The sequence below is a fragment of the Triturus cristatus genome, chromosome 9 (genome assembly GCF_964204655.1).
Source record: "Triturus cristatus chromosome 9, aTriCri1.1, whole genome shotgun sequence".
NCBI classification, from domain to species: domain Eukaryota; kingdom Metazoa; phylum Chordata; class Amphibia; order Caudata; family Salamandridae; genus Triturus; species Triturus cristatus.
The window spans coordinates 486,032,631-486,053,451 of NC_140592.1; the positions used below are offsets into that span (position 1 = coordinate 486,032,631).

Genomic DNA, 20,821 nt, shown 5'->3' on the forward strand with positions numbered 1-20,821 from the left:
ATATTTGTGCTTAACTTATTGTGAACGTTGATATTTGAATGTGTTACTGGCCTCTAATCTCATAAAGAGATTAGTAGAGTGTGTCTAGAAATAAATACATATATATTTGATATATATACCTTTGTGGTGTCCTTTCATTTGGTAATTCAAGAGATTATAAGGTAAAACAAGCTGCTTTACATTCCTCTGAGACTTAGCCTGAAGGCTGCTCTCCACAGCTACCACTAGGATAGCTTTCTTTAAAAGATTGTCTTAAACCTATCTACCATAAGAGTCGAATTGGACTGGTGCAAGGTGGCCACTATAACTAGTGACCAGCATATGCCAGGCCAACTTCTCACAATGGCGATCAAGAAATAGGATATTGCTGGGGGCACACGGGCAATATGGCCGCACTCCGGTGAGGCTCTAGCGGCCCGAGTTCACAATCCTGCAATATCCTATCCATAGACCCATGATCGGTAGCAAAAACGGTGGTGGAGGAGTGGACGGGACAGCCATCGAAATACAACTGACCCCTCCCCGGTCAGAGAAACAATCAGAGCCTGTTGTGAGGCCTGGTGCCGAGAGCGGGGCCTACCCTACCGAGCCGGGGAACGGACCACGGGTGAAGAGCCCGGCGGTGAATGAGAGCAGTCACTTGAATACCCAGACGAGAGGCTTGGCTGTAGGGCCCCAGTGAGTGACACGTTGGCTAAGTGCGGATTCCCGCGGGGGACATCTCGTCAGGAGGGAGCCGGAGATGCTGGACCAGAGCAGTGCGGTGCTCGGCTGGCAGGGCCTCCCACGCTTGAGACGGCGAGGAGCAGCGGCGGTGAGATACCCCCTGTGCGGAGGCAGAAGGGAGGAGCAGCAGCGCACCAGCCAACTACCAGGAGGTGAGACTGGGTAGTATGGGGCCCGGGGAGAGCGAGGTGCTCTGGGAACTGGGAGAGCGCCACAGCGCTATGGTTGCGAAACAGTGCGGCCTACACGCAGAAGTTTGCGCGACAGCTTCCCCCTCGCGCGGATATAAGAGAGCGGAGGGGTGAAAAAACAAAGAAATTCGTAGGAATAACTACTATAGCAGCACACACGTAATTCCGCATGCAAGTAAGACTGGCGGGCGGGCCGGTCTGACGCACACAGAATACCGGCACTGGGGCAAGCTGTGTATAGGAGCAACCAGAGAAGATGAATTGAGAGACAGGGGCCCTAAGAAAAGAGGGACCATCGCTGATGTTAGCACTGTGCTGAGAGGTAGCACGGTCAAAAGGGCCCCCACGGCGTGCTACATACAGGAGGAGCAGGACACCGCCACAGTGATTAACTGTGCAGGGATACAAGGCAAAGCCAGGAGCAGGGGGTCGCACAGGAGCTGAAACTCACCGGGGAGACACAACGGACACCCTGATAAGTGGAGAGGCTGAGCCCATACAGTCACGAGGAACAAAGAGGGCCTCAACATACAAATTGGCGGTGGAAAGATTGACCTAAAGTTCACCCGGGCAGGAGAGGGAATGGGGAGAACGGACGGCAGGCAGTCCAATCTTCCGTTTGAGGCCCAAGAAAGAGCACGATCACAATCTAGAGATAAAGAAGGTGAAATGTCGGAGAATGCCTCTGACACCAGGAGTATGGTGACGAGGTGAAGTCCCTTTTTATTAATGATGAAACAAAGCCTGGCATCTATCGAAACCAAGATGGACTCAGTGTGTACACGAGTTGATATACTAGCGCAAAGGCATAAGAAGCATGACAACAGGGTTCAAGAGGCGGAACAACGAATATCGGACTTGGAGGACACAACAGAAGAAAGAAAGGAACAACTGACGCAGATGGACTGCCTTCTCAAGTCATAGTGGCAAAGAGCGATGACTTATAGGCATGCTCACACCATAATAACGTGCACATCATGGGAGTACCAGAAGGCACGAATACTGGTAAGATGAAGGATTATGTGGAGTGCATGTTAACATCCCTGGTAGGGGCTGGGGCCTTCTCCACACAGTTCATAGTGGAAAGGGCGCACTGCACTCTGGGGCCGAGCCCCCCCCAGGCCCTCCCTAATACAATAGGGGCTTGCATCTTCAACTATCAGTACCGGGACGTGGCTCTTAGATTGTCAAGGAATACGCAACAACTGAATTTTGAGGGGAATAGTAACGCCCTATATCCCAACTTCACAATGGCGGTGCAAGAGTCCAGGAAAAAGTTCTTGCCCGTGAAAAGAAGCTGAGGCAAGCCCAAATATGCCATGCTATACCCTGCGAGCCTGCGGATCACGCATCAGGGAAAGCAATACTTCTGCACTAACTACCAGAAGGCAGAGGATTTCTGGAAGCGAATCAATCAAGGAGCACAGACGATAGATGAAGAGCGATCTCAGAGACGTTCAAGATCACCGATGATGGAGAAGGACTAGGCACCATATCTCGCTGAGATGTTGGAGCGGACCCTGAAATCAAGGAGGAAAAAGTGGTTGGTGCGCATAGAGGGGGAAAAGGTCCCCAAATATGTCTCCCCCTGATGTGGGAGCTGTGCAAAGAGAGCATGTTTAGCGTACCATACCTGCACCATCCAACGATGCACTGGACTACTTCATGGGTTCCTCCCTCACAGCGGCCCCACAAACTGTTATTTAGGTTGCAATGGGTCTGAACTGAGGCAAAACTCGGGCACCCCTTCCAATGGTTTAGAGGAGGGTTGGCTGTGACGGCCCATTGAGGCTATTACCACGGACGTTGAACCCTACTGAATTGGTCAGAGTTTTCTTTCTTTTTGGTTTCTTCTTATCTCTGTTCATTGCAAGATTTGAGGAATCCCAATAGACTCTAATATGAGGAAATTGGAAAGAAAAGTTCTGGGGGAGGGTGGGCTTCTCTACTTTGACAAGTTGCAGAGGTCGTTGTGAGCGGGGGGACGAATGGGAGATGGCAGTTCAGAGGTAATTTTGAATAGGGGGGGAGGAAACCTGTTAACCGACCTGTTTGGGGGGGTCGGGGAGGGGAAAGTGCATCTTCGCATGGCAAAAAACCCCAGATGGAAATACACCTAACAGAGGAAGACATAACCTGTAAGACAACATTTGGTGCCTGGCAATAGGGATACACAAACACACAACCTATGGTAAACTCTCAAAGACTAACAGGCTTTAACTACCTAACATGGAAGGTAAGAGGGCTAGGAAACCCACGCAAACAAAGGTAGATCCTGGCTTATCTGGAGAGGCATTATATCCAGATCGCTATGCTTCAAGAGACACACTTTGGGAAGGGAGCTGGGACACGGTTCGCTTCTCGTTGGGCGGAACACAAAAGCCTATCTAACTACTCCACATACACTAGATGTACAGCAATACTCATTAGAAAAGGCACACCATATGGGGACTTCAACACCGCATTGTACTCCAATAAGGATAGATCCAACCCACAGCCACATCACTACACTGCTACGCAGCGGCAGCAACACAACATAGTTCAAGAACATAATTTGATTGATGCATGGCGGCACGTACACCCGAACTTAAAGGAAGGAACACACTATTCTGCAGTACATGCGTTGTGGGCTCGGCTGGATTTCTGGTTGGTTTCTAAGGGGATGAGTCCCTGGGTGACATAAGCCCAACATTTAGCACACACTTTTTCAGACCATTCCCCGGTGCGCATAATAGCTGGTCCCTCCTATATACGATAGACCGAGGGCAGCATGGCGCCTCCAGTCAACAACACTATTGGATGCTCCCTTTAGGGATGAGGTGGGACAAGAAATTCGAGATTTTTTCCAAAGGACTATCAAGTTGGTCCCCCGCATAACAACTGTGTGAGAGGCCTTTAAGGTTGCCATACGGGGCTTATGTATGGCAACGGGAGGAAGCGTTTTAAGAGATAAACTAACTGGATATGGTGAGGCTGGTGGAAGAGAAATTCCTCTTACCTTCCCTATTCAGTAGTGTGGTAGGGAATGTGTCAGGATTGACACTGACATGGAGGCCTGGATAACCAAACTAACTGGATATGGTGAGGCTGGTGGAAGAGAAATTCCTCTTACCTTCCCTATTCAGTAGTGTGGTAGGGAATGTGTCAGGATTGACACTGACATGGAGGCCTGGATAACCAGACTTTCCAGGGTGGGGTGATGGTTGAGGAAAGCAGTTTCTCAAGGAGTAGAGCCGTGGTGATGGGCAATCACCTGCGCACCAGAGTCCTGGAGCAGGGCTTGGCCCATGCCCTGAGCATGACATCAGTGAGGGCTTTGTTAAAGGGTAGAAGAGGTCCTTTGGAGACAACTCCCAGTTGAAGCACCTCTTTCAAGACGTTTACTTTGACTGCCACTGAGGGCAGCATGAGGTCCAGGACCCTCAGCCGCCCTCCTCACCACCATGACAAATGAAACCTCTTCCTCCTCAGCCACACTTGGAGGAGAGACTAGGCCAGTGTCTGGAGAAGTGTCTAGACTTCTGGCATCCGCCAGTTCCTTATGCCAATTATCCTCGTGCTCTTTTATTGCGTTAGAGTACCCATAAGGATCCTCAAATCTGCTCCAATCATACTACCGTTACAAATTATCAGTAAAAGGATGCACTGTCTCTGAACCGGAGGGTTCCAGATGCCGTCGGTCCAGTTCCGTATTGGAGTCTGGTATAGTGATGGAGTTGGTGCCATCAAGGAAAGTTGGCAGCACTGAGAATGGCACCACTAGAATGGGCTCCAGGAAAGGTCGCAGACTCGTTGCTGGAGTCAATCCGGATCCCGACTGGATGGCCGGAATCCAGTAGGTAATCAATTGCATAAATACCAAGAAAAGTTCAAGGTCAAACGAAGATACAAACAAGGCAAATCAATTATTTGCAAAATGTATTTTTGTACATTTTACCACAGGGTACATGAAGTTATCTACGCACAAGGGATTATAGGTTGCTCCAAAAAGTGGAAAGAAAGGACACAAGTACTCGTGTGGACTGCACATGTGAGGGATAAAGTGACTGTACATGTAAAATGAGATAAAACATGTGACGCAGTAATACAGCAGCCTGCTAGTGGAGTACCCAAATTAAAATGAAAGAATTCTCCTCCAGGAGGAGTTTTAGAAGTTTCTTAGAAGTCCAAAGGGGATTATTGCTTTGGTTCAGGCAATGGCTATTGTCGATGTTTCAACTCAAATATTAGTGGAAGTTTGAAATCATCTCAAAGGGTCTCCATCAGGTCATGGGGGAGGGCATGAAAAAAGGCCTTCCATGGAGATCATATAGAGGGAGAAAAGATGGAAACCTATCTTGTCTTTAGGGTGTTCAGAAATAATAATTCAATATTCTGACCTTGATATAAGCCCTTCAAAACACTGAATGTAAGGGAAGGTGCTAATAGAGATGAATCAGTCCTCCCACAAGGTTTTATAGAACTATCGCTGTCCGGGCTGGTCTGATGAGGACAGCTTAGTAGTGCGTTTTTTGAAGGGACTGTCCAATGTCGATTAAGTCTAAGTCTGTCTCTTTTTGGGACTTGTCGTGATGCTGAAGTTCTTGATGTCTGCACCATTAAGCCACTGGAGGAGATTGATTTACAATTCCTCTCGCTTAAAACCCACTTTTTAGTTGCTATTGCGTCGGCCAGGAGGTTAGGGGAGTTGGGGGCTTTGTCCTCTAAGTTTCCTTTTTGCAGGATATTTCCTGACAGGGTTGTGCTGGTGCCGGCTTTTACTACTAAGGTTGACATTTCTTTTCATTTGCACGATGAGGTGGTTCCTCCGGAATTTTTCCCATCCATAGGCTCCATGGAGGAGGAGAGGTTGCATTGCCAGGCAAGCAATCCAGATCGATTTGCAGAGGTATCAGCCCTTTCGGAAATTGGAGACATTGTTTGTGGCGTTTGGCTCTGCTAGGAAGAGGGAGAAAGCTGCAACTGCTACATTGAGCAGATGGGTCAGGTTGTTGGACTCTAAAGCTTATAAGGTTCAGGGTCAGATGCCTCCTTTTTCGGTTCAGGGTAGGTCTACCTGGAGTGTGACTTCTACTGTGGCAGAGCTGCAAGGAGAATGCATTGGGGAAATTTGCTGGGCTGCGAATTGGGCTGATTCCTCAATGTTTGCTAAGCATTATAGACTTGCTGAAGTCTAATGTATCACTGATGAGTTTGTCATTGGGTACTTTCTTCTATAGATAATAGGAGGTAGCCTGATGATGTGTAGCCTAATACATTTGTATGTACAGCAGGCATTGTCTGATTTTACTGCTTGCTACTTCTCACATTTAATGGCTTCAAGCACGGGAATGGACAAGGAGGTAATGTCTAAATTATTTACTGGTAATTGCATTACTGTGAATCCAATTCCCTCGCTTGCAGCCATGGTCCCTTCCCTACCTTACAACGGACAATGGTTGTTGTTTGGAGCTTTTTACTGACAGGAGGTGTGGTGTGAGGAGGGCATTTTATTCAATGAAACTACATGGCATTGGTGTCTGCGGAGGCCTCACATGTAAATCCATATTTGTAAATCGCGAACTACTCACCCTTACGGGTCTCAAGGTGCTGGGGGCCGTCGTGGAAATTAAGTGAGCTATTGCCCAGAGTCACACGGTGCTGAGCTGAGCTGCCGCCGGAGCCGGGGATCGAACCGTGAACCATGTGCTCCGAAGTCTGCTGCCCTTGCCGCTGCACCACACCTCTCCAGGTACTGAGGATGAGTGAGCTTGAGCAGAGGTGCTTCAACTGTAAGAGGTGAACATTTCTTGGTAAATTCACGTCTGTTTAATCAGCATGCAGAGGACATATAAAGGGCTTTTTTGATCATCTAGGTCGGAAGGGTTAAGTAAACGGAGATAGGATAGGAGGGCAAAGAGTAGACAACTGCATGAAGGGCCTCTGCGGTGGTAGAGGTACAGCCGAGTGGTGTTTGAAAGGGTGAGGACAGGAAGATGATACCAGTCTTCAACAGTTCTCTAAAGGGAAGGGGTGGGTCAAATATGTTGGTGTTTAGTGTTGCAAAGGTTGGAATATCAACCACGAAAGAGCAGCCAGCAATATGTTGAGAGCTTTAGGTTGGGCATGATGAAGAGGGGTATTGTTGTGGTTTTTATTAGTTCAAGATTAACGGGGACAAAATTGATGGGGATATAACTTTAAGAATAACGAAGAGACCCTAAAACTGGAAGGGCTCTACTCGCTCTCCTAACACCATCAACTGGACCATCCACATTATCACATCTCATGTGGTCTCTTAGAAAGTATTTGATAGTAAGTGAATCCGCATAGCAGAGAAGAGTCCTCTTACACTTGGGGCTTGTCCACATTGCATGAGTTGCTAATAAGGGTTGTATGATGGAACAACTACCACTTCAACACTACAGTCTAAACAACTATTCCTTAACCACTACTTAGTCTAAACCACTAAAGTTTTAACAACAACTATTTTTTACAACTACTATGCCTTTGTGTGTGTGTGTGTATATATATGTGTGTGTGTGTATATATTATCTACTGGCGGTCGCCAGTAGATAGTTATAGTTAGGATCGTGTTTCCATAGGAAATCCGCAACATTCTATTTGGAATAACTTTTGCGTCGATTGACGAATCCTCGCGAAATTTTCAAAATAGGTGGGGCGCTCCACTCCACTCCTTCCCTGAAAGTCTCGGGGGGATTCGTCAAGCGGAGGCTGAGAAAAAGGGGGGGTCCCAAAACGCGTTTTCCCCATGCATTTTTCCATAGGGACCTTTAGTCCGAGCTACAGCCCGAACGGCTGAACAGAAAACCTTGAAATTTGGCAGAGAGGTAGTCCTCAGGTCAGGGATGTGCCTTTTGCAGGTCTGGTGTAAATCTGTTCAGTATTTTCTGAGAAAATAGCATTTAAAAGCATATACATATCTATAGGCATGCACCGTGCGCACACGGTAAGCGCTCCCTGCCGTGCGCGAGCGCACTTCTGATTGGTTGTTAGATCTCAGTAAACATTCGAATCGGTCGAAACCAGGAAGTGTCGGCCGCCATTTTGTCTCTCGCAGTCTGAGGGGGTGAAAAACAAAGGTGGAGAACATGAAAAGGGGGCAGGGTGGACAGTTCCTGACCCCCTAGCCATTGTCAGGGGGTCCCCAAAGGACCCCCAAGGGCCATAAATGTTTTTAATTTTTTTACGAAAAATCGTGGAGTGCGCTTACCGTGCGCGCACGGTAGAAACGGGAAAATTCCGCGAACTGCGTAAAGTGGGCGCGCGATGCGCAAAGCGCACTGCGCTTGCCCACAGAGCGCGCACGGTGAAAAACCTTAAAAAAAAAAATTATAATAATAATAAATACATAACTTAGCATTTAAAAAACCGTACCAATTCACTGAAAAAACCATAGGTTTCACACACGTTATAGTTAGGAATTAGCATTTAAAAAACCTTGCAAATTCACTTAAAAAACCATAGGTTTCACACATGTTATAGTTAGCTGGACATTTCCCTCGTAAAAAACCAATGAAATTCCCCCGTTATAGTTAGTAAAGGGAACTATAACTCACGCGACCGCAATCCACTGCTGATGACGTCAGATATTACATCACTGATGACATATGTGTCTTTCTGTAAAATAAATATTTATTAAATATGTATAGCTAAAGGTTAAAGGAAAGAAAAATGGGTAAATAAGTGAATAAATACAGTGATGTAATATCTGACGTCATCAGCAGTGGATTGCGGTCGCGTGAGTTATAGTTCCCTTTACTAACTATAACGGGGGAATTTCATTGGTTTTTTACGAGGGAAATGTCCAGCTAACTATAACATGTGTGAAACCTATGGTTTTTTAAGTGAATATATATATATATATATATATATATATATATATATATATATATATATATATATATATATATAATGGGTGTGTATGTACCTGTAAAACACTTAGATTGTGTGGTAATGGCATGCATGCTAAAGACATATGCGTTGTAGATTAATGTTGGTAATTATTAAATATATATATATATATATATATATATACACACACACACTCCTATACTCACTATTAATGTTATGAAATCCCTTTCCACCCCAAAGACCTACACCCACCCCAAACCTTAAAAATTCCCTTTCCACCCGAAAACCTATACCCACCCTAAAGTTACCCTTGCCACCCAAAAATCCACACTCACCCTAAACCCTAAAAAAACGCTTTCCACCCAAAAACCCATACACACCCTAAACCCTAAAAAATACCCATGCCACCCAAAAACCCATACCCACCCTAAACCCTAAAAATACCCTTGCAATCTCAAAAACTCATACCCACCCTAAATCCTAAAAATACCCTTGCCACCCAAAACCCATTCCCACCCTAATCCCTAAAATTACCCTTGCCACCCAAAAACCCAAACCCACCCCAAACCCTAAAATTACCCTTGCCACTCAAAAACCCACAACCACCCTAAACCCTAAAAATACCCTTACCACCCAAAAATCCATTATCACCCTAAACCCTAATTAATACACTTGCAACTATATATATAGACTTAATTCCCCAACTTAAAACGGTCACAGGGCGTGTTTACACAGTGATGAAGGGAGGGGACGGGGCCTGAGGTGAGGTGTGCAAATACGCCCTGTGGCGCGTTTTAAGTTGGGGAATTAGGTCCCCTTTAATCCTGAGAGTCCCTGGGTCCAACTAGCCCACCATGTACCTCCAGTAAGCACCACAGAGCTGCGTTGCAGAGAGGTGGTCCGCGGCCATGCCCCATTTTACACCTCTCTGCAATGCAACTCTGTGGCACTTATTGGACATACCTGGTGGGTTAGTTGGCTCCCAGGGACCCTCAGGATTCAAGGGGACTTTATCCCCCAACTTAAAACGCCCACAGGGCGTGTTTGCACACGTCACCTCAGGCTCCCCCCCTCCCTTCACCAGTGTGCAAACGCACCCCGTGGCGCGTTTTAAGAGGTAGTATTTAATCCCCCTGCCCTATTATGTACTAGGGGCTTACAGAGGAAGTCATGCTAATCACAGGGGTACCCCAACGCATAGTGTTCCCTAGTGTATGTAGGTGTTTTCACTGTATTCTAAGTGTCTTTTAGCATACCACTGGCTCTAGGCCTGGTTAGTCAGTCAGTTAACACTAGTAACCATCTGAAAACGTTGTGGGCACAGGATGATTTTGTAACAAAACCTCTTTCTGCACATGTCTTGCTTCTACCTGCACTTGTCTTCGTCTTTGAGGACTTCTGTTGCTCAGAAATCAGTGATGTCATCAGTGATGTCATTTGAGATGTCATCAGTGATGTCATGAGTGATGTCACTGACCATGTCATGAGTGATGTAATATGTGACGTCATCAGCAGTGCATTGCGGGCGTGCGAGTTATAGTTAGCTGAACTAACTATAACGGGGGAATTTCACTGGTTTTGTACGAGTGAAATGTCCAACTAACTATAACGCCCCTGAAACCTATGGTTTTTTCAGTGAATTTCTAAGGTTTTTTAAATGCTAATTCCTAACTATAACGTGTGTGTGTGTGTGTATATATATATGTATATACATATATATATATATATATATATATATATACATATATATATATCTATATCATCAGCAAGTCCCGTAGCGGTTGCAGGCAGCAAAGAGCACACGGGCACAGACCACAGCTGCAGGTGAAATAGTGAGATTTATTCACAAGTTAAACAAGTCCACAAAACCCCTTTCCTGGCACCGAACTGCGGTCTTGATCACATGAACATGCTACGTAGAAGTAGCAGGTTTATAGGCAGGTAGGGGAGTTGCATTACGTTAAAAGTCACGAACGCAAATGTTTTACGGTAACTGTAAGATACAATGACAGTGCAAACTGGTTTTACTGTAGTTTTACTGTAGTGCATGACATGCACAATCACGGCAGTGCCCCTAGTCATGGATAGATATCCAATGACGAAAAGAGAGAGGTTACGAGGACAGTGAAAAAAGAAAGAAATGACAGTGGCAGCGCGGTGCGGGAATAAAAATGAGGAGACACGTGGCATGCCTGTAATCGCACAAGAGTATGGCGAGTGTGGGAGGTAAAAGCCATTAAAACGGTGAGATGCGAGTGCGATCTCAAAGAAAAACAAGCATTGGCATAGCCAATAGGTCTCGCCTTTGGGACCTTATAAGTGTTTAGCCATGCAAGAGTTGCATAACTAAATACTTATAAGGTTCCAAAAGCGAGACCTATTGGCTATGCCAAGCGGCCCTGTGGCCGCGAAAGTGATCGCGATCAAACATCAAAGCGGCCGTGAAAGTGACAGTAATCGCGGTTAAGCGTGGCGCGCGCGACCGCACACATGCACTGTAGCTCTAGGCTGGCCTGGTAGCACTTTTTGGAGCCCTCTCAATAAGTCTCACCAGACCAGCGCATGCGCTGGGTCTGGCGAGACCTAATGAGGCATATGGCCTAATAACAACGCAGTGCTGGTTGAGGGAATCCCACAAGTTTAAGCACAGTGGCTTATATGAACAGGTTGACGTGCAATGTTACCCCACAGAGCCATCCCAACTGAAAACAGTTCAAACGGAAACCCAACAGGAGACAGGGCAAGCTGTGCGATGACAGCTGAGCGTGAGTGGAGAGAGTTAAAACACTTGGAATGTGGAAATAATCCAAGGGGCAGGTGGGTTAGACAGCAATTCTAATACTCGCTACAAATGATAAAAAACGGGCACTGTGCAACAAGTTACTGTGTAGTGAAAAAAGATCTAAACGTGCAAAGTGGTGCAATGTTATATACAGTGACTATATGTAAAATGCGATAAAAATAATTAGAAAAACAAAAATAATGTGCCCTGAAGAGACAAAGTTCAGATAGGAACAAGGCTCTAATCCCAGCCGGGACAGAAAAAATACTAACCGCTTAATGCGCGAATGATGATTCCATGTTGGGAGGAATGAAGGAAAATTTACCCTCAGAAAAGCATATAGTTTTAATTAATTAAATATCACTTTATTCGATATAAAATATCATAAAAGTATGAACATAATCAGATCATAATAAAAAAATCCATCATAATACAGCATATAAAATTAAAAAGTGGGATAAAAAAGTGGAGTATATACAAATAAAAGCCATAAAAAACACTTCATGTTATAGCAAAACAAAATGCTCATATATCTCAAGTGTCCAAACTCTTGTAAGGTCTTAGCAATTTAGTACGTATCGACCAGGCACACCCCAAAAATTTAGCTATCCCACAGACCACCACCAGGGAAGAGGCATCAGTTAAAAAGAAACGTAGCACCATCCTGTAATTCACAAAGCCCAAATTTCTACAGATAGGGCTAAGCCACTTCCTCCCTGCCGCCCTATAAACCCGGCATGCAAAGAGGAAGTGGGGAATGGATTTGTTAGGGGCAGAGCACCCGGGACAGTTGGCAGATATTGAATTCTGGTTATTCCAGCCTGCTACCAAAGTGTTAAGCGGGAGGGTTCCACACCTGAGCTTCATATAGAGCATTCTGTCTTGTGGACATTGTATATAATCCAGATACTGCTCGGATTTAGCCACCAGCTTATGCTCAAGAAACTGGTTAGTGAGGCTACCTCGGTTGGAATTTCGAGCTTCCTCTCCCTTCACCCAGTCCCAGTAGGCTTTTTTAATGATTTGCTTTGCAGGTGGGGACTGATTGGACCATGCCTCCCCATATCCAATTTCTGTAACCAACTGCTTTAATTTACAGATCCATTTGATCTTATTGCCTGAATTTAGATTAATAATCTCGTTCAGGGCATCAGCATAACTAGCCAGTTCAGGGGTGCGTCTCAGGCGGACCGAAAAGAGCAATGGGCGTAATCTTACCATGTCCCTGATGGAGCGTTTGCCCAGGTCCATACGGAGTGGTAGCAAGGGGGTGGAAGGAGGGAGGGAAACCAGTCCTCTTAAAAAATGATTCTCGGATTTCTCCAGGTCACTAGTATTCTCGAACCCCCATAGCTCCGCCCCATATAGTGCTGAGGGTAGAGCCTTCCCATCATAAACCTCAAGGGCCGAGACTACTGGTCTGCTAAAGGAGAGCCGCTGTTTTCTTAATATCGCCCCCGCCACCCTCTTATGATTAAGGAGCATTTTAGCTAGATGGCCAGTCCATTTCATCGTGTTGGTAATCCTGATGCCCAGATAGTCAAAGGAATCTACAGTGTCTAATGTCGTACCATTAAGTGAGATGCCATTCCTGAAACGTTTAGATTGGGATAGTGTCATTAATTTTGATTTGGAGGTGTTAATTACTAAGCCCCGTGCTCCACAAAACTGGCTGAACCTGTCAAGCAGCTTTTGGAGACCACTTGGGCTTTTTGAGATCAAAAGGGTGTCGTCGGCAAAGAGGAGGGTAGGAGTTTTCTCCCCTGCCAGGGCTGGGGCATCTGATGGATCCTCTCTCAAATGATCAACCACCCCATTTATATAGAGGGAGAACAGAGTTGGAGCCAGCACACAGCCCTGGCGGACTCCCCTTTCCACCGCCACCCTATCTGTCAGCTGGCCCTGATTGCCCCACCTGATTTTTGCGTAATTCCCCTCATGGAGGCGCTTGATAATGTCAAGGATCAGAGGTGGGAAGCCCAGATCGGACAGCACCAGCCAGAGTTTGGTATGAGGGACCAGGTCGAACGCGGTCTTGAGGTCAATAAAGGCCATATATAAACTGCCTTTCCCAATGACCACTACTTTCCAGTAGATCATAAAAAACCAAAAGACCTGGTTCATCGTAATCACCCTATGTCTAAAGCCTGCCTGGAAGTGTGAAAGCACATTAACATCGTCCATCCACGTCCTAACCCTCATAAGGAGGACCCTGCCAACCACCTTCTGTATTACGTCGATTAAGCTAATCGGCCTATAGTTGGCAGGATCCTCCCTGTTCCCCTTTTTAAATATAGCTACCTCTTCGGCGCCTTTCCAAGAATCCGGGACAGTATATAGAGTAAAGATAGAAGTAGAATAAAGATTAGAGATAGAGAAACATATCAAATACATTCAGCTGTATAAATGACCAGAATTAGTTTATATCTAAGCAAGTGCAGTCAATGGCTCTCGGTTAAAGCAGTGGAAAATGCAGATTGACACAGAACAATCATAACAGGCTAGACAAAGGAGACTCAAAACAGCTGAGGTGGTACATAGATCGACAAACTAGCTCATAGGTAGTTGTATAGATCCTCGCAACTGTTAAGGCCGTTAGGTGCCTTAGTATCAAGCTCAAAAATATAGCGACTTTCAAGCTGTCTGAGCTTCTTCTCACGGTTACCCCCTCGCCTGAGAGTAGGCACACTGTCAATCACAAAATATTGGAGGTGATCGAGGTTGTTACTATGTACCTCCTTAAAGTGCCTGGCTACGGGATAGCTCGGATTGTTGTTAACAATCGCCCTGAGGTGTTGAAGAATCCTCATATGTACCTGGAGTTTGGTACTGCCTACATGTTTGAGATCACAACTGCATTGGAGGATGTAAACTGCGTATTCTGTCCTGCATGTGTATTTATGTTGCAGTACTATCAGCTTGTTGCAGAACCTGGCAGTGACCTGAGTAGTGTTAACGCCGTATTTACAGGCTCTACAGGTATTACATTTGCGAAAACCCTTAACATCAGATAGCCAGTTAGTTTTAATCATGACCTCAGGGCTGCTCTTAACTAAGGCGTCCCTCATAGAGAAAGCCCGCTGATAAGTGATGGTGGGTTTGTTGGCAACCAAGGGGCCCAGGACTGGGTCAGATTGGACAATGCGCCATTGTCGGTTGATGATGGACTTAATAACCTGTTCCTCTCTACTGTAGGTGATGATCAGGCGGGTATCAACCGTGCCTTGAGTGGAGGTTACGGAGTGGCTGCTGTCGTCAGTGAACTCACTGGGAGGGTTGGGAGCCAGGAGAGTGTCTCTGGGTATAGCATTGGCTCTAGTTCTGGCTTTCGCTATGGAGGTGGTACTGTAACCTCTAGCTACGAAGCGATCATGTGCCTCATCCTGACAGGATTGTAAGTCTGACTCTGAGCTGCAAATATATATATATTTATTTATATAAATATATTATACGTAATACTTACCTTTAATTCTTACATTTTAAAGTATTTTTTTTACTGCGAGTATGCCTTTGCACTTACAACGAAATTCAAACATGTTTTCAGATTATAAACACTATTTTCCTAAACTTATTTTGTAAAAAAAAATATATATATCCACCCTACAAAACTATATAAAATACGGCCATCCACCATTTTATCAATAGAAATATATCTGTCATATACAATCCAAGATTGCCATCCATTGGCTAGAGGTTGTTGTAAATGTATAAGTTGTTAAAAGACTCGTGATTCAAGTTCAGTCAGGTCCTTCGTTGTCAATGAGTCGTTGTAAAGGCCGTTTCCGCTAATAAGAGTGGGCTGAGAGATGCCAAAAATTGAGTTTGTGTGGCGGATAAATTGCTTTTAGCTGGATCGGGCTCTTTCGAAGATGACAAATTTCTAAACACAGTCATACATCTCTAACACATCCAGGAGCTAGTAACCTGCAGAGGGTCAAGTAATTGTGTGAGGATTTTCATGATAAGTGAGCGGTCTGTCGCAGACTACAACTGCTGCTGTCAATTTGCTTGTGTAAAGCTTAATCACACTAGATTCCCCATTTTCGAAAGAAAAGTGCTAAAATGGACTACATGTGTGACTCTTACCTCTTCGCCAAACTTCTTCCCCCAGCTGTTCTGTAGGATCCAGTACCGTTTCAGTTTTTTCTTTATTTTTAAAACTAAGCAGGAAACAAATCATAAATGCGAATATTACATTTAAATTATGGACTGCAAACCCTCCCCAAAAGCCACTAACCTTCTCAAAGTCCCCTTCTCTCTTCAGTTATTAACCAAAGTCACTACAGCTATTTTGTGGGAAAGTTTCTCCTTTGCTTTATACTTTATACCGTGCTCTTTTTCTGAAAGTATGGAATTTCGCATTCACTCATATAAATGCACAAAGATCAGAACTGCCCCATCATATTCAGTGCCACGAATCCCCCAGCTCTACCATTTTAGCATTTCCTGACAAAGGTTTCATTTGGTTCTCTACCCCATTACCAATGCCTAATTTGTGCCGGTGGTTGCAGGTGATGGCTACCTACATTCCGTTTTGGTTACAGAGACTTATTTTTCACAGTCAGAATATGATCTCGGTCAAGAGAGACAAAGGTAGAAAAAGAACCAGAAAGAGAAATGTAGGCAAACCATGTTCAAGGGAAAATCAGTGGCGAAAAGAACCTAGAAGAATGAAATAGTGGGATAGAGGCATGGAGTGCAATAAAAGCATAGATAGTTTTGGTATTGAATAACCCTGGCATTTGATGGTGGGCTCATAAGAAAAGCTTTGGCCTCTGCTTCCATTTTTGTTATTTTTATATATGAAGCACTGGTGTTAAGTATTCTCCATTCACTTTTAGAGAGCAAGGCTTACACTACCCTCTAAAAAAACACAGCAAGTCTGACACAGAGTATGCCTTCTCGAGGTATACTCTTTTTTCCCCAGAAGGCTCAGGTATAGAACTGCAGGATAACTCATTCATTTCTGCTAAGGATTTCAAAGACTAACCTCCATAGCCAACCAGAAGAACTGTGTGGTCCACACGAGTAGCGTTGCATTCATTCTTTTCAAGTTCGATGATCCCATTCTTATAAGCCTAGACACACAAACACAGAACAAGACTTTGCGATCAATGGAAAGAATTCTAGCAGAAACCGAGGCTTCGACTTCTCAATTCAAACGCAGGACATGTTGGGATACTTCCTACATTATTCTGGATTACAACCAGTATAATTGATTTTTAAATATTCACTTCACCAATAACATGGCTAAACATTCATGGCTTGACTTGTGAGCGCCAGAGAATTCTTGGTAAACTGTTTTTTTCACAACTTTAGCACATATTTTCTATTTTAGATTATGAGCCATCCACATAAAACGCGTGTCCACTTGTTGCATATAACGTTGTAAACCAAACATATCTCCCACAAAGCACCAACTCTAGGAAAGAACCAGAGGTAGTGAGGTGGAGGAATTAACACACTGGTATAGATTTCATTATAATGATCAGATTTCAGAGACTGAATATGCTTTACAGTGAACAGAACCTGATTGGACCAATTCGTTTCTATTTGCACTTTAGTGAATTTCGTTATATATCAGAATATTGTATGCAGAAATTTCGTTTGACAAATATGGTGTCCTCAAAATCGTTTACAAAAATGTGGTGTAGGTTTTCTGTTCAGTCTAATGGGGTGATATATATATTTTTTTACATCAGCTGGGGAACTCCATGGTGTTTTTGTGATAAAAAAACCCCCTGCAAAGAACAAAGTTGTGAGGTCAGAGTCCAAGAGGAGGAAGAGTGAAAAGTGGTGGGTAGGGGGTAGAGTTGGTTGGTTTCAATTTAGTGTTCTCTATATTCCTTCAAGCAGCTTATGTACACTAACATGTTCTACTGCACGCTCAGTGTCTTCGCGTTCCATAGAACATGGAACGCGAAGCCGGGAGCGGTTAGTTTGCGAGAGATTAGCCGATGGCCAGCTGACCGGTTGTGCAGCTGTACCTGCCTGTTTTCTTGAGAATAAAGATAACTTCATCACTAAATCATCTACGGACCTTGATTTAACAATTGGCGACGATCGGGATACGAACGAACTATGTACTGATTGAATTTAAAAAAAAAGCAAAGCAGGAAATTACAGGCAGAGTTGATGCGACGCATCGTGAAGAGTTCACCGCAACTTCCTAAGTGAAGAAACTCATGCCACCGAGGAGAACAACCCTTCGCATTGGTGAGCGTCTATTTATTACTTCACTCGCTTTCAATCTTGAACATACGCTGGGTTGCACCTTGCCGTTACGATCTTTCAAAATTCAACAGCATTACAAGGCAACCAGCTGACTGTTCCGCGCTCGTGACCTCCTCAAGCGGCGAGTCATTCAAGTGAACCTTGTGCGCGTCACACATTCTCCTACTGAACGTGGTGTGTCACATGACACGTAGCGGCCATCTTGGATTGGGAAGGCCTTCTAAAGTTTAAAAAGAGAGTTTGTCATTACAAGACACATTTTTCTCTGCCCCTCGAATTTCAAAGGGATTTCTACTCACCGATATTCCTTCTTCATTATATCCTCACATTTAGGTGAATACTTTCAACCTTTATTCATCAAATCTACAGTTGATCATTATTTTATTTCTGTCTGGAACTTTGACTGGAAATAAATTTACCCTTTGACTTCTGTTTATGTGGTGAAGAATGGACAGTGTTTGGCCGTAGTTTTCACTGAACAATTCCACTGCATTTTGGCAGATATTTACAAAATCTTTTTTTTTTTTGTTTGGAACTCTATCCATTCTCGTAGCTGTAGCAACATGAGTCAACAAAATTTTCATTAAGTCATCCTGAAGCTTTTTGGTCTTCTGGTTCAGAAACAACTTTAAAATGGACAGAATGGAAAGAATATTTTCTGAACTATATTGAGACCGTGGATTCGGACGGCAAGATATCAGCTGATCAGAAGAAACGTATTTTATTACATTCACTAGGCCCACAAGGACTGAAATCATACAACCAAATGAATAAACCCATAGTTGGGAGTGGGGATAGCAATGTTTTCACAGTTGCCTTGTCCAATTCAGATAAATACTATGCTCCTAAAGTGTGTATGGGTATCACCCGATACAAATTCTTCCAAAGGAAAAAACAGAAGAATGAATCCATTGATGATTACGTAAGTGAGTTAAAAAAATTGGCAACGGATTGTGCTTTTGGTGAATTAGAGGATTTAGTACGTGACCAAGTGGTCATGCATGCCAATAATCCCGCTATTTAGGAACGCCTATGGAAGAATGGTGATGCCAGTCTTGATGATATTCTTGCGGTAGTCCGTAAAGCAGAAACATCCAGTAGATGTGCAAATGCTTTAAAAAATGAAAGTGTTGCTAAAGATCTTGTTGCCAAAGTAAATTCCAATTAAAAAAAAGTTATATCAACAAACCAAAATCAAATGGATGGAGTAAATCCAGATCGTACAGTGAACCGCCCAAATGCTATAGATGTGGAAGTTTTGAGCATTTAGCTTTTGATAAATCTTGTCCCGCGAGAAAGACTAAATGTGGTGCGTGTGGTATATATGGGCATTACACTAAAGCATGTAGAAAAAAAATAAAGCTGTTAAGTGTGTCCAAGTAGATACAGATTCCGATGGTGATGCGAGCAGTAGTGATGAACAGGTCTCTGAATGTTCTGGAGCCATAAAGAAAAAACTTCTCAATATTAGGGATGGATGCTTGCTGATTGAAAATAAACCAGAATGTTGGATCCACATAGGTGGAGTGCATGTGAGAATTTACGCTGACTCAGGTTCACCCTATTCTATAGTTAATGAAGAGGTATGGAAAAAGAACTTCATTGACAAGGTTGGTTCAAAACTTTTTCCCTCGGACATCGATCCTGAAGGTTATGGGGGTGAAATAATTGATATAATTGGTTTTTGGTGGTTCAAATTTGAATTTAAAAATCGGCAATCCTATGGTAAGTTTTATATTTCCAAAAAGGGCCCATCAGTTTTGGGATGGAAAGACCAGGGGAATTTACATATAATTCTTGACCCCAATTCGGTAGAAAAAGTACTGGTAATGGATGAGGGAACAAAGGTTGGTGAAAAACTTTTGAAAAAGTTTCCTTCCGTTTTCAAAAAAAATATTGGCATGTTAAGGGATTTTGAACACAAAATAATCCTCAAAGATAACGCAGTACCAAAAATTCATAAAGTCAGGAGTGTTCCAATTATCCTAAGGAATGATGTTGCTGCAGAACTTTATAGACTAGTCTCTTCAGACATAATTGAACCCGTTGAAGCTTCATCTCGGGTCTCTCCCTTGGTCGTAGTCAAATGCAGTAATGGAAAATTGAGGTTGTGTGTTGATTTGCACCACTTAAATGGAAATATTGTGATTGATCAATTTCCGTTGCCGAAAATTAATGAAATGTTAGCTTTATTAGAAGGTGCCAAATGGTTCACCACAATTGATTTATCAGCCGCATATCATCAGATTCCACTTTCAAAAAGTAGCAAGAAACTCATTGCCTTTATCACCCCACAGCGATGTTTCCAGTTCAAAAGGATGCCCTTCTGCTTAGTATCTGCTGCGGCCGTTTTTCAACGCCTTATGCATAAATTGTTTGCTAACATAAAAAATACCACGTTTTTTTCAAGACGATATTCTCGTTTTTGGTCAAAACAAAGTAGAACACGATAAAACTTTAGAGACGGTCCTATCAATATTGGAATCTAAAGGCTTGACCATTGAGTATTCTAAATGTACTTTTGCCAGGGATCACGTCACCTTTTTGGGTCATGTCATAGATAGTGAAGTAATTAGACCTAAGCCTAATCTAGTTGACGCAATAAAATGTGCGCCTGCTCCTAACTGCAAAGATGATGTCAGATCTTTCATAGGTCTTGCTGAATTTTGCTCAAAGTACATTCCCAATTTTGCTGCTAGAACCTACAACATCAGGCAACTCTTAAAGAACAAAACTAAATTTGATTGGTCACCCGAGTGTGAACATGATTTTATAGATACTAAGGATTGTATCACTAAAATTGCCTCCTTGAAGAGTTTTGACCCTGATGCTCAAACAATAATCACAACTGATGCTAGTATTAAAGGCTTAGGAGCTGTTCTTGCTCAAATTGATCGCAATGGTATAGAACATATTGTGGCTTATGCCTCCAGATCCTTGCCACTGAAGAGAAATACTCAACTATTGAGAAAGAGACCTTAGCGTGTGTTTGGGCTGTTGATCATTTTCGTGCTTTTGTTTGGGGTAAGCAGTT

At 43.8% G+C, this 20,821-nt stretch overlaps 1 protein-coding gene across 8 annotated transcripts in view; it reads right to left on the minus strand.

The window, feature by feature from the left end:
• The window catches only part of CTSW (cathepsin W), a 1,394,816-nt gene that overhangs the window by 506,347 nt on the left and 867,648 nt on the right, over window positions 1-20,821 (minus strand). For all 8 annotated transcript variants that reach the window (XM_085625446.1, XM_085625448.1, XM_085625452.1 and 5 more), the window contains 2 exons: window positions 16,544-16,631; window positions 15,640-15,713 (listed from right to left, as the gene is read on the minus strand). In XM_085625446.1, coding sequence (XP_085481572.1) covers window positions 15,640-15,713; window positions 16,544-16,631 — 162 coding nt within the window. The remainder of the gene's footprint in view (window positions 1-15,639; window positions 15,714-16,543; window positions 16,632-20,821) is intronic.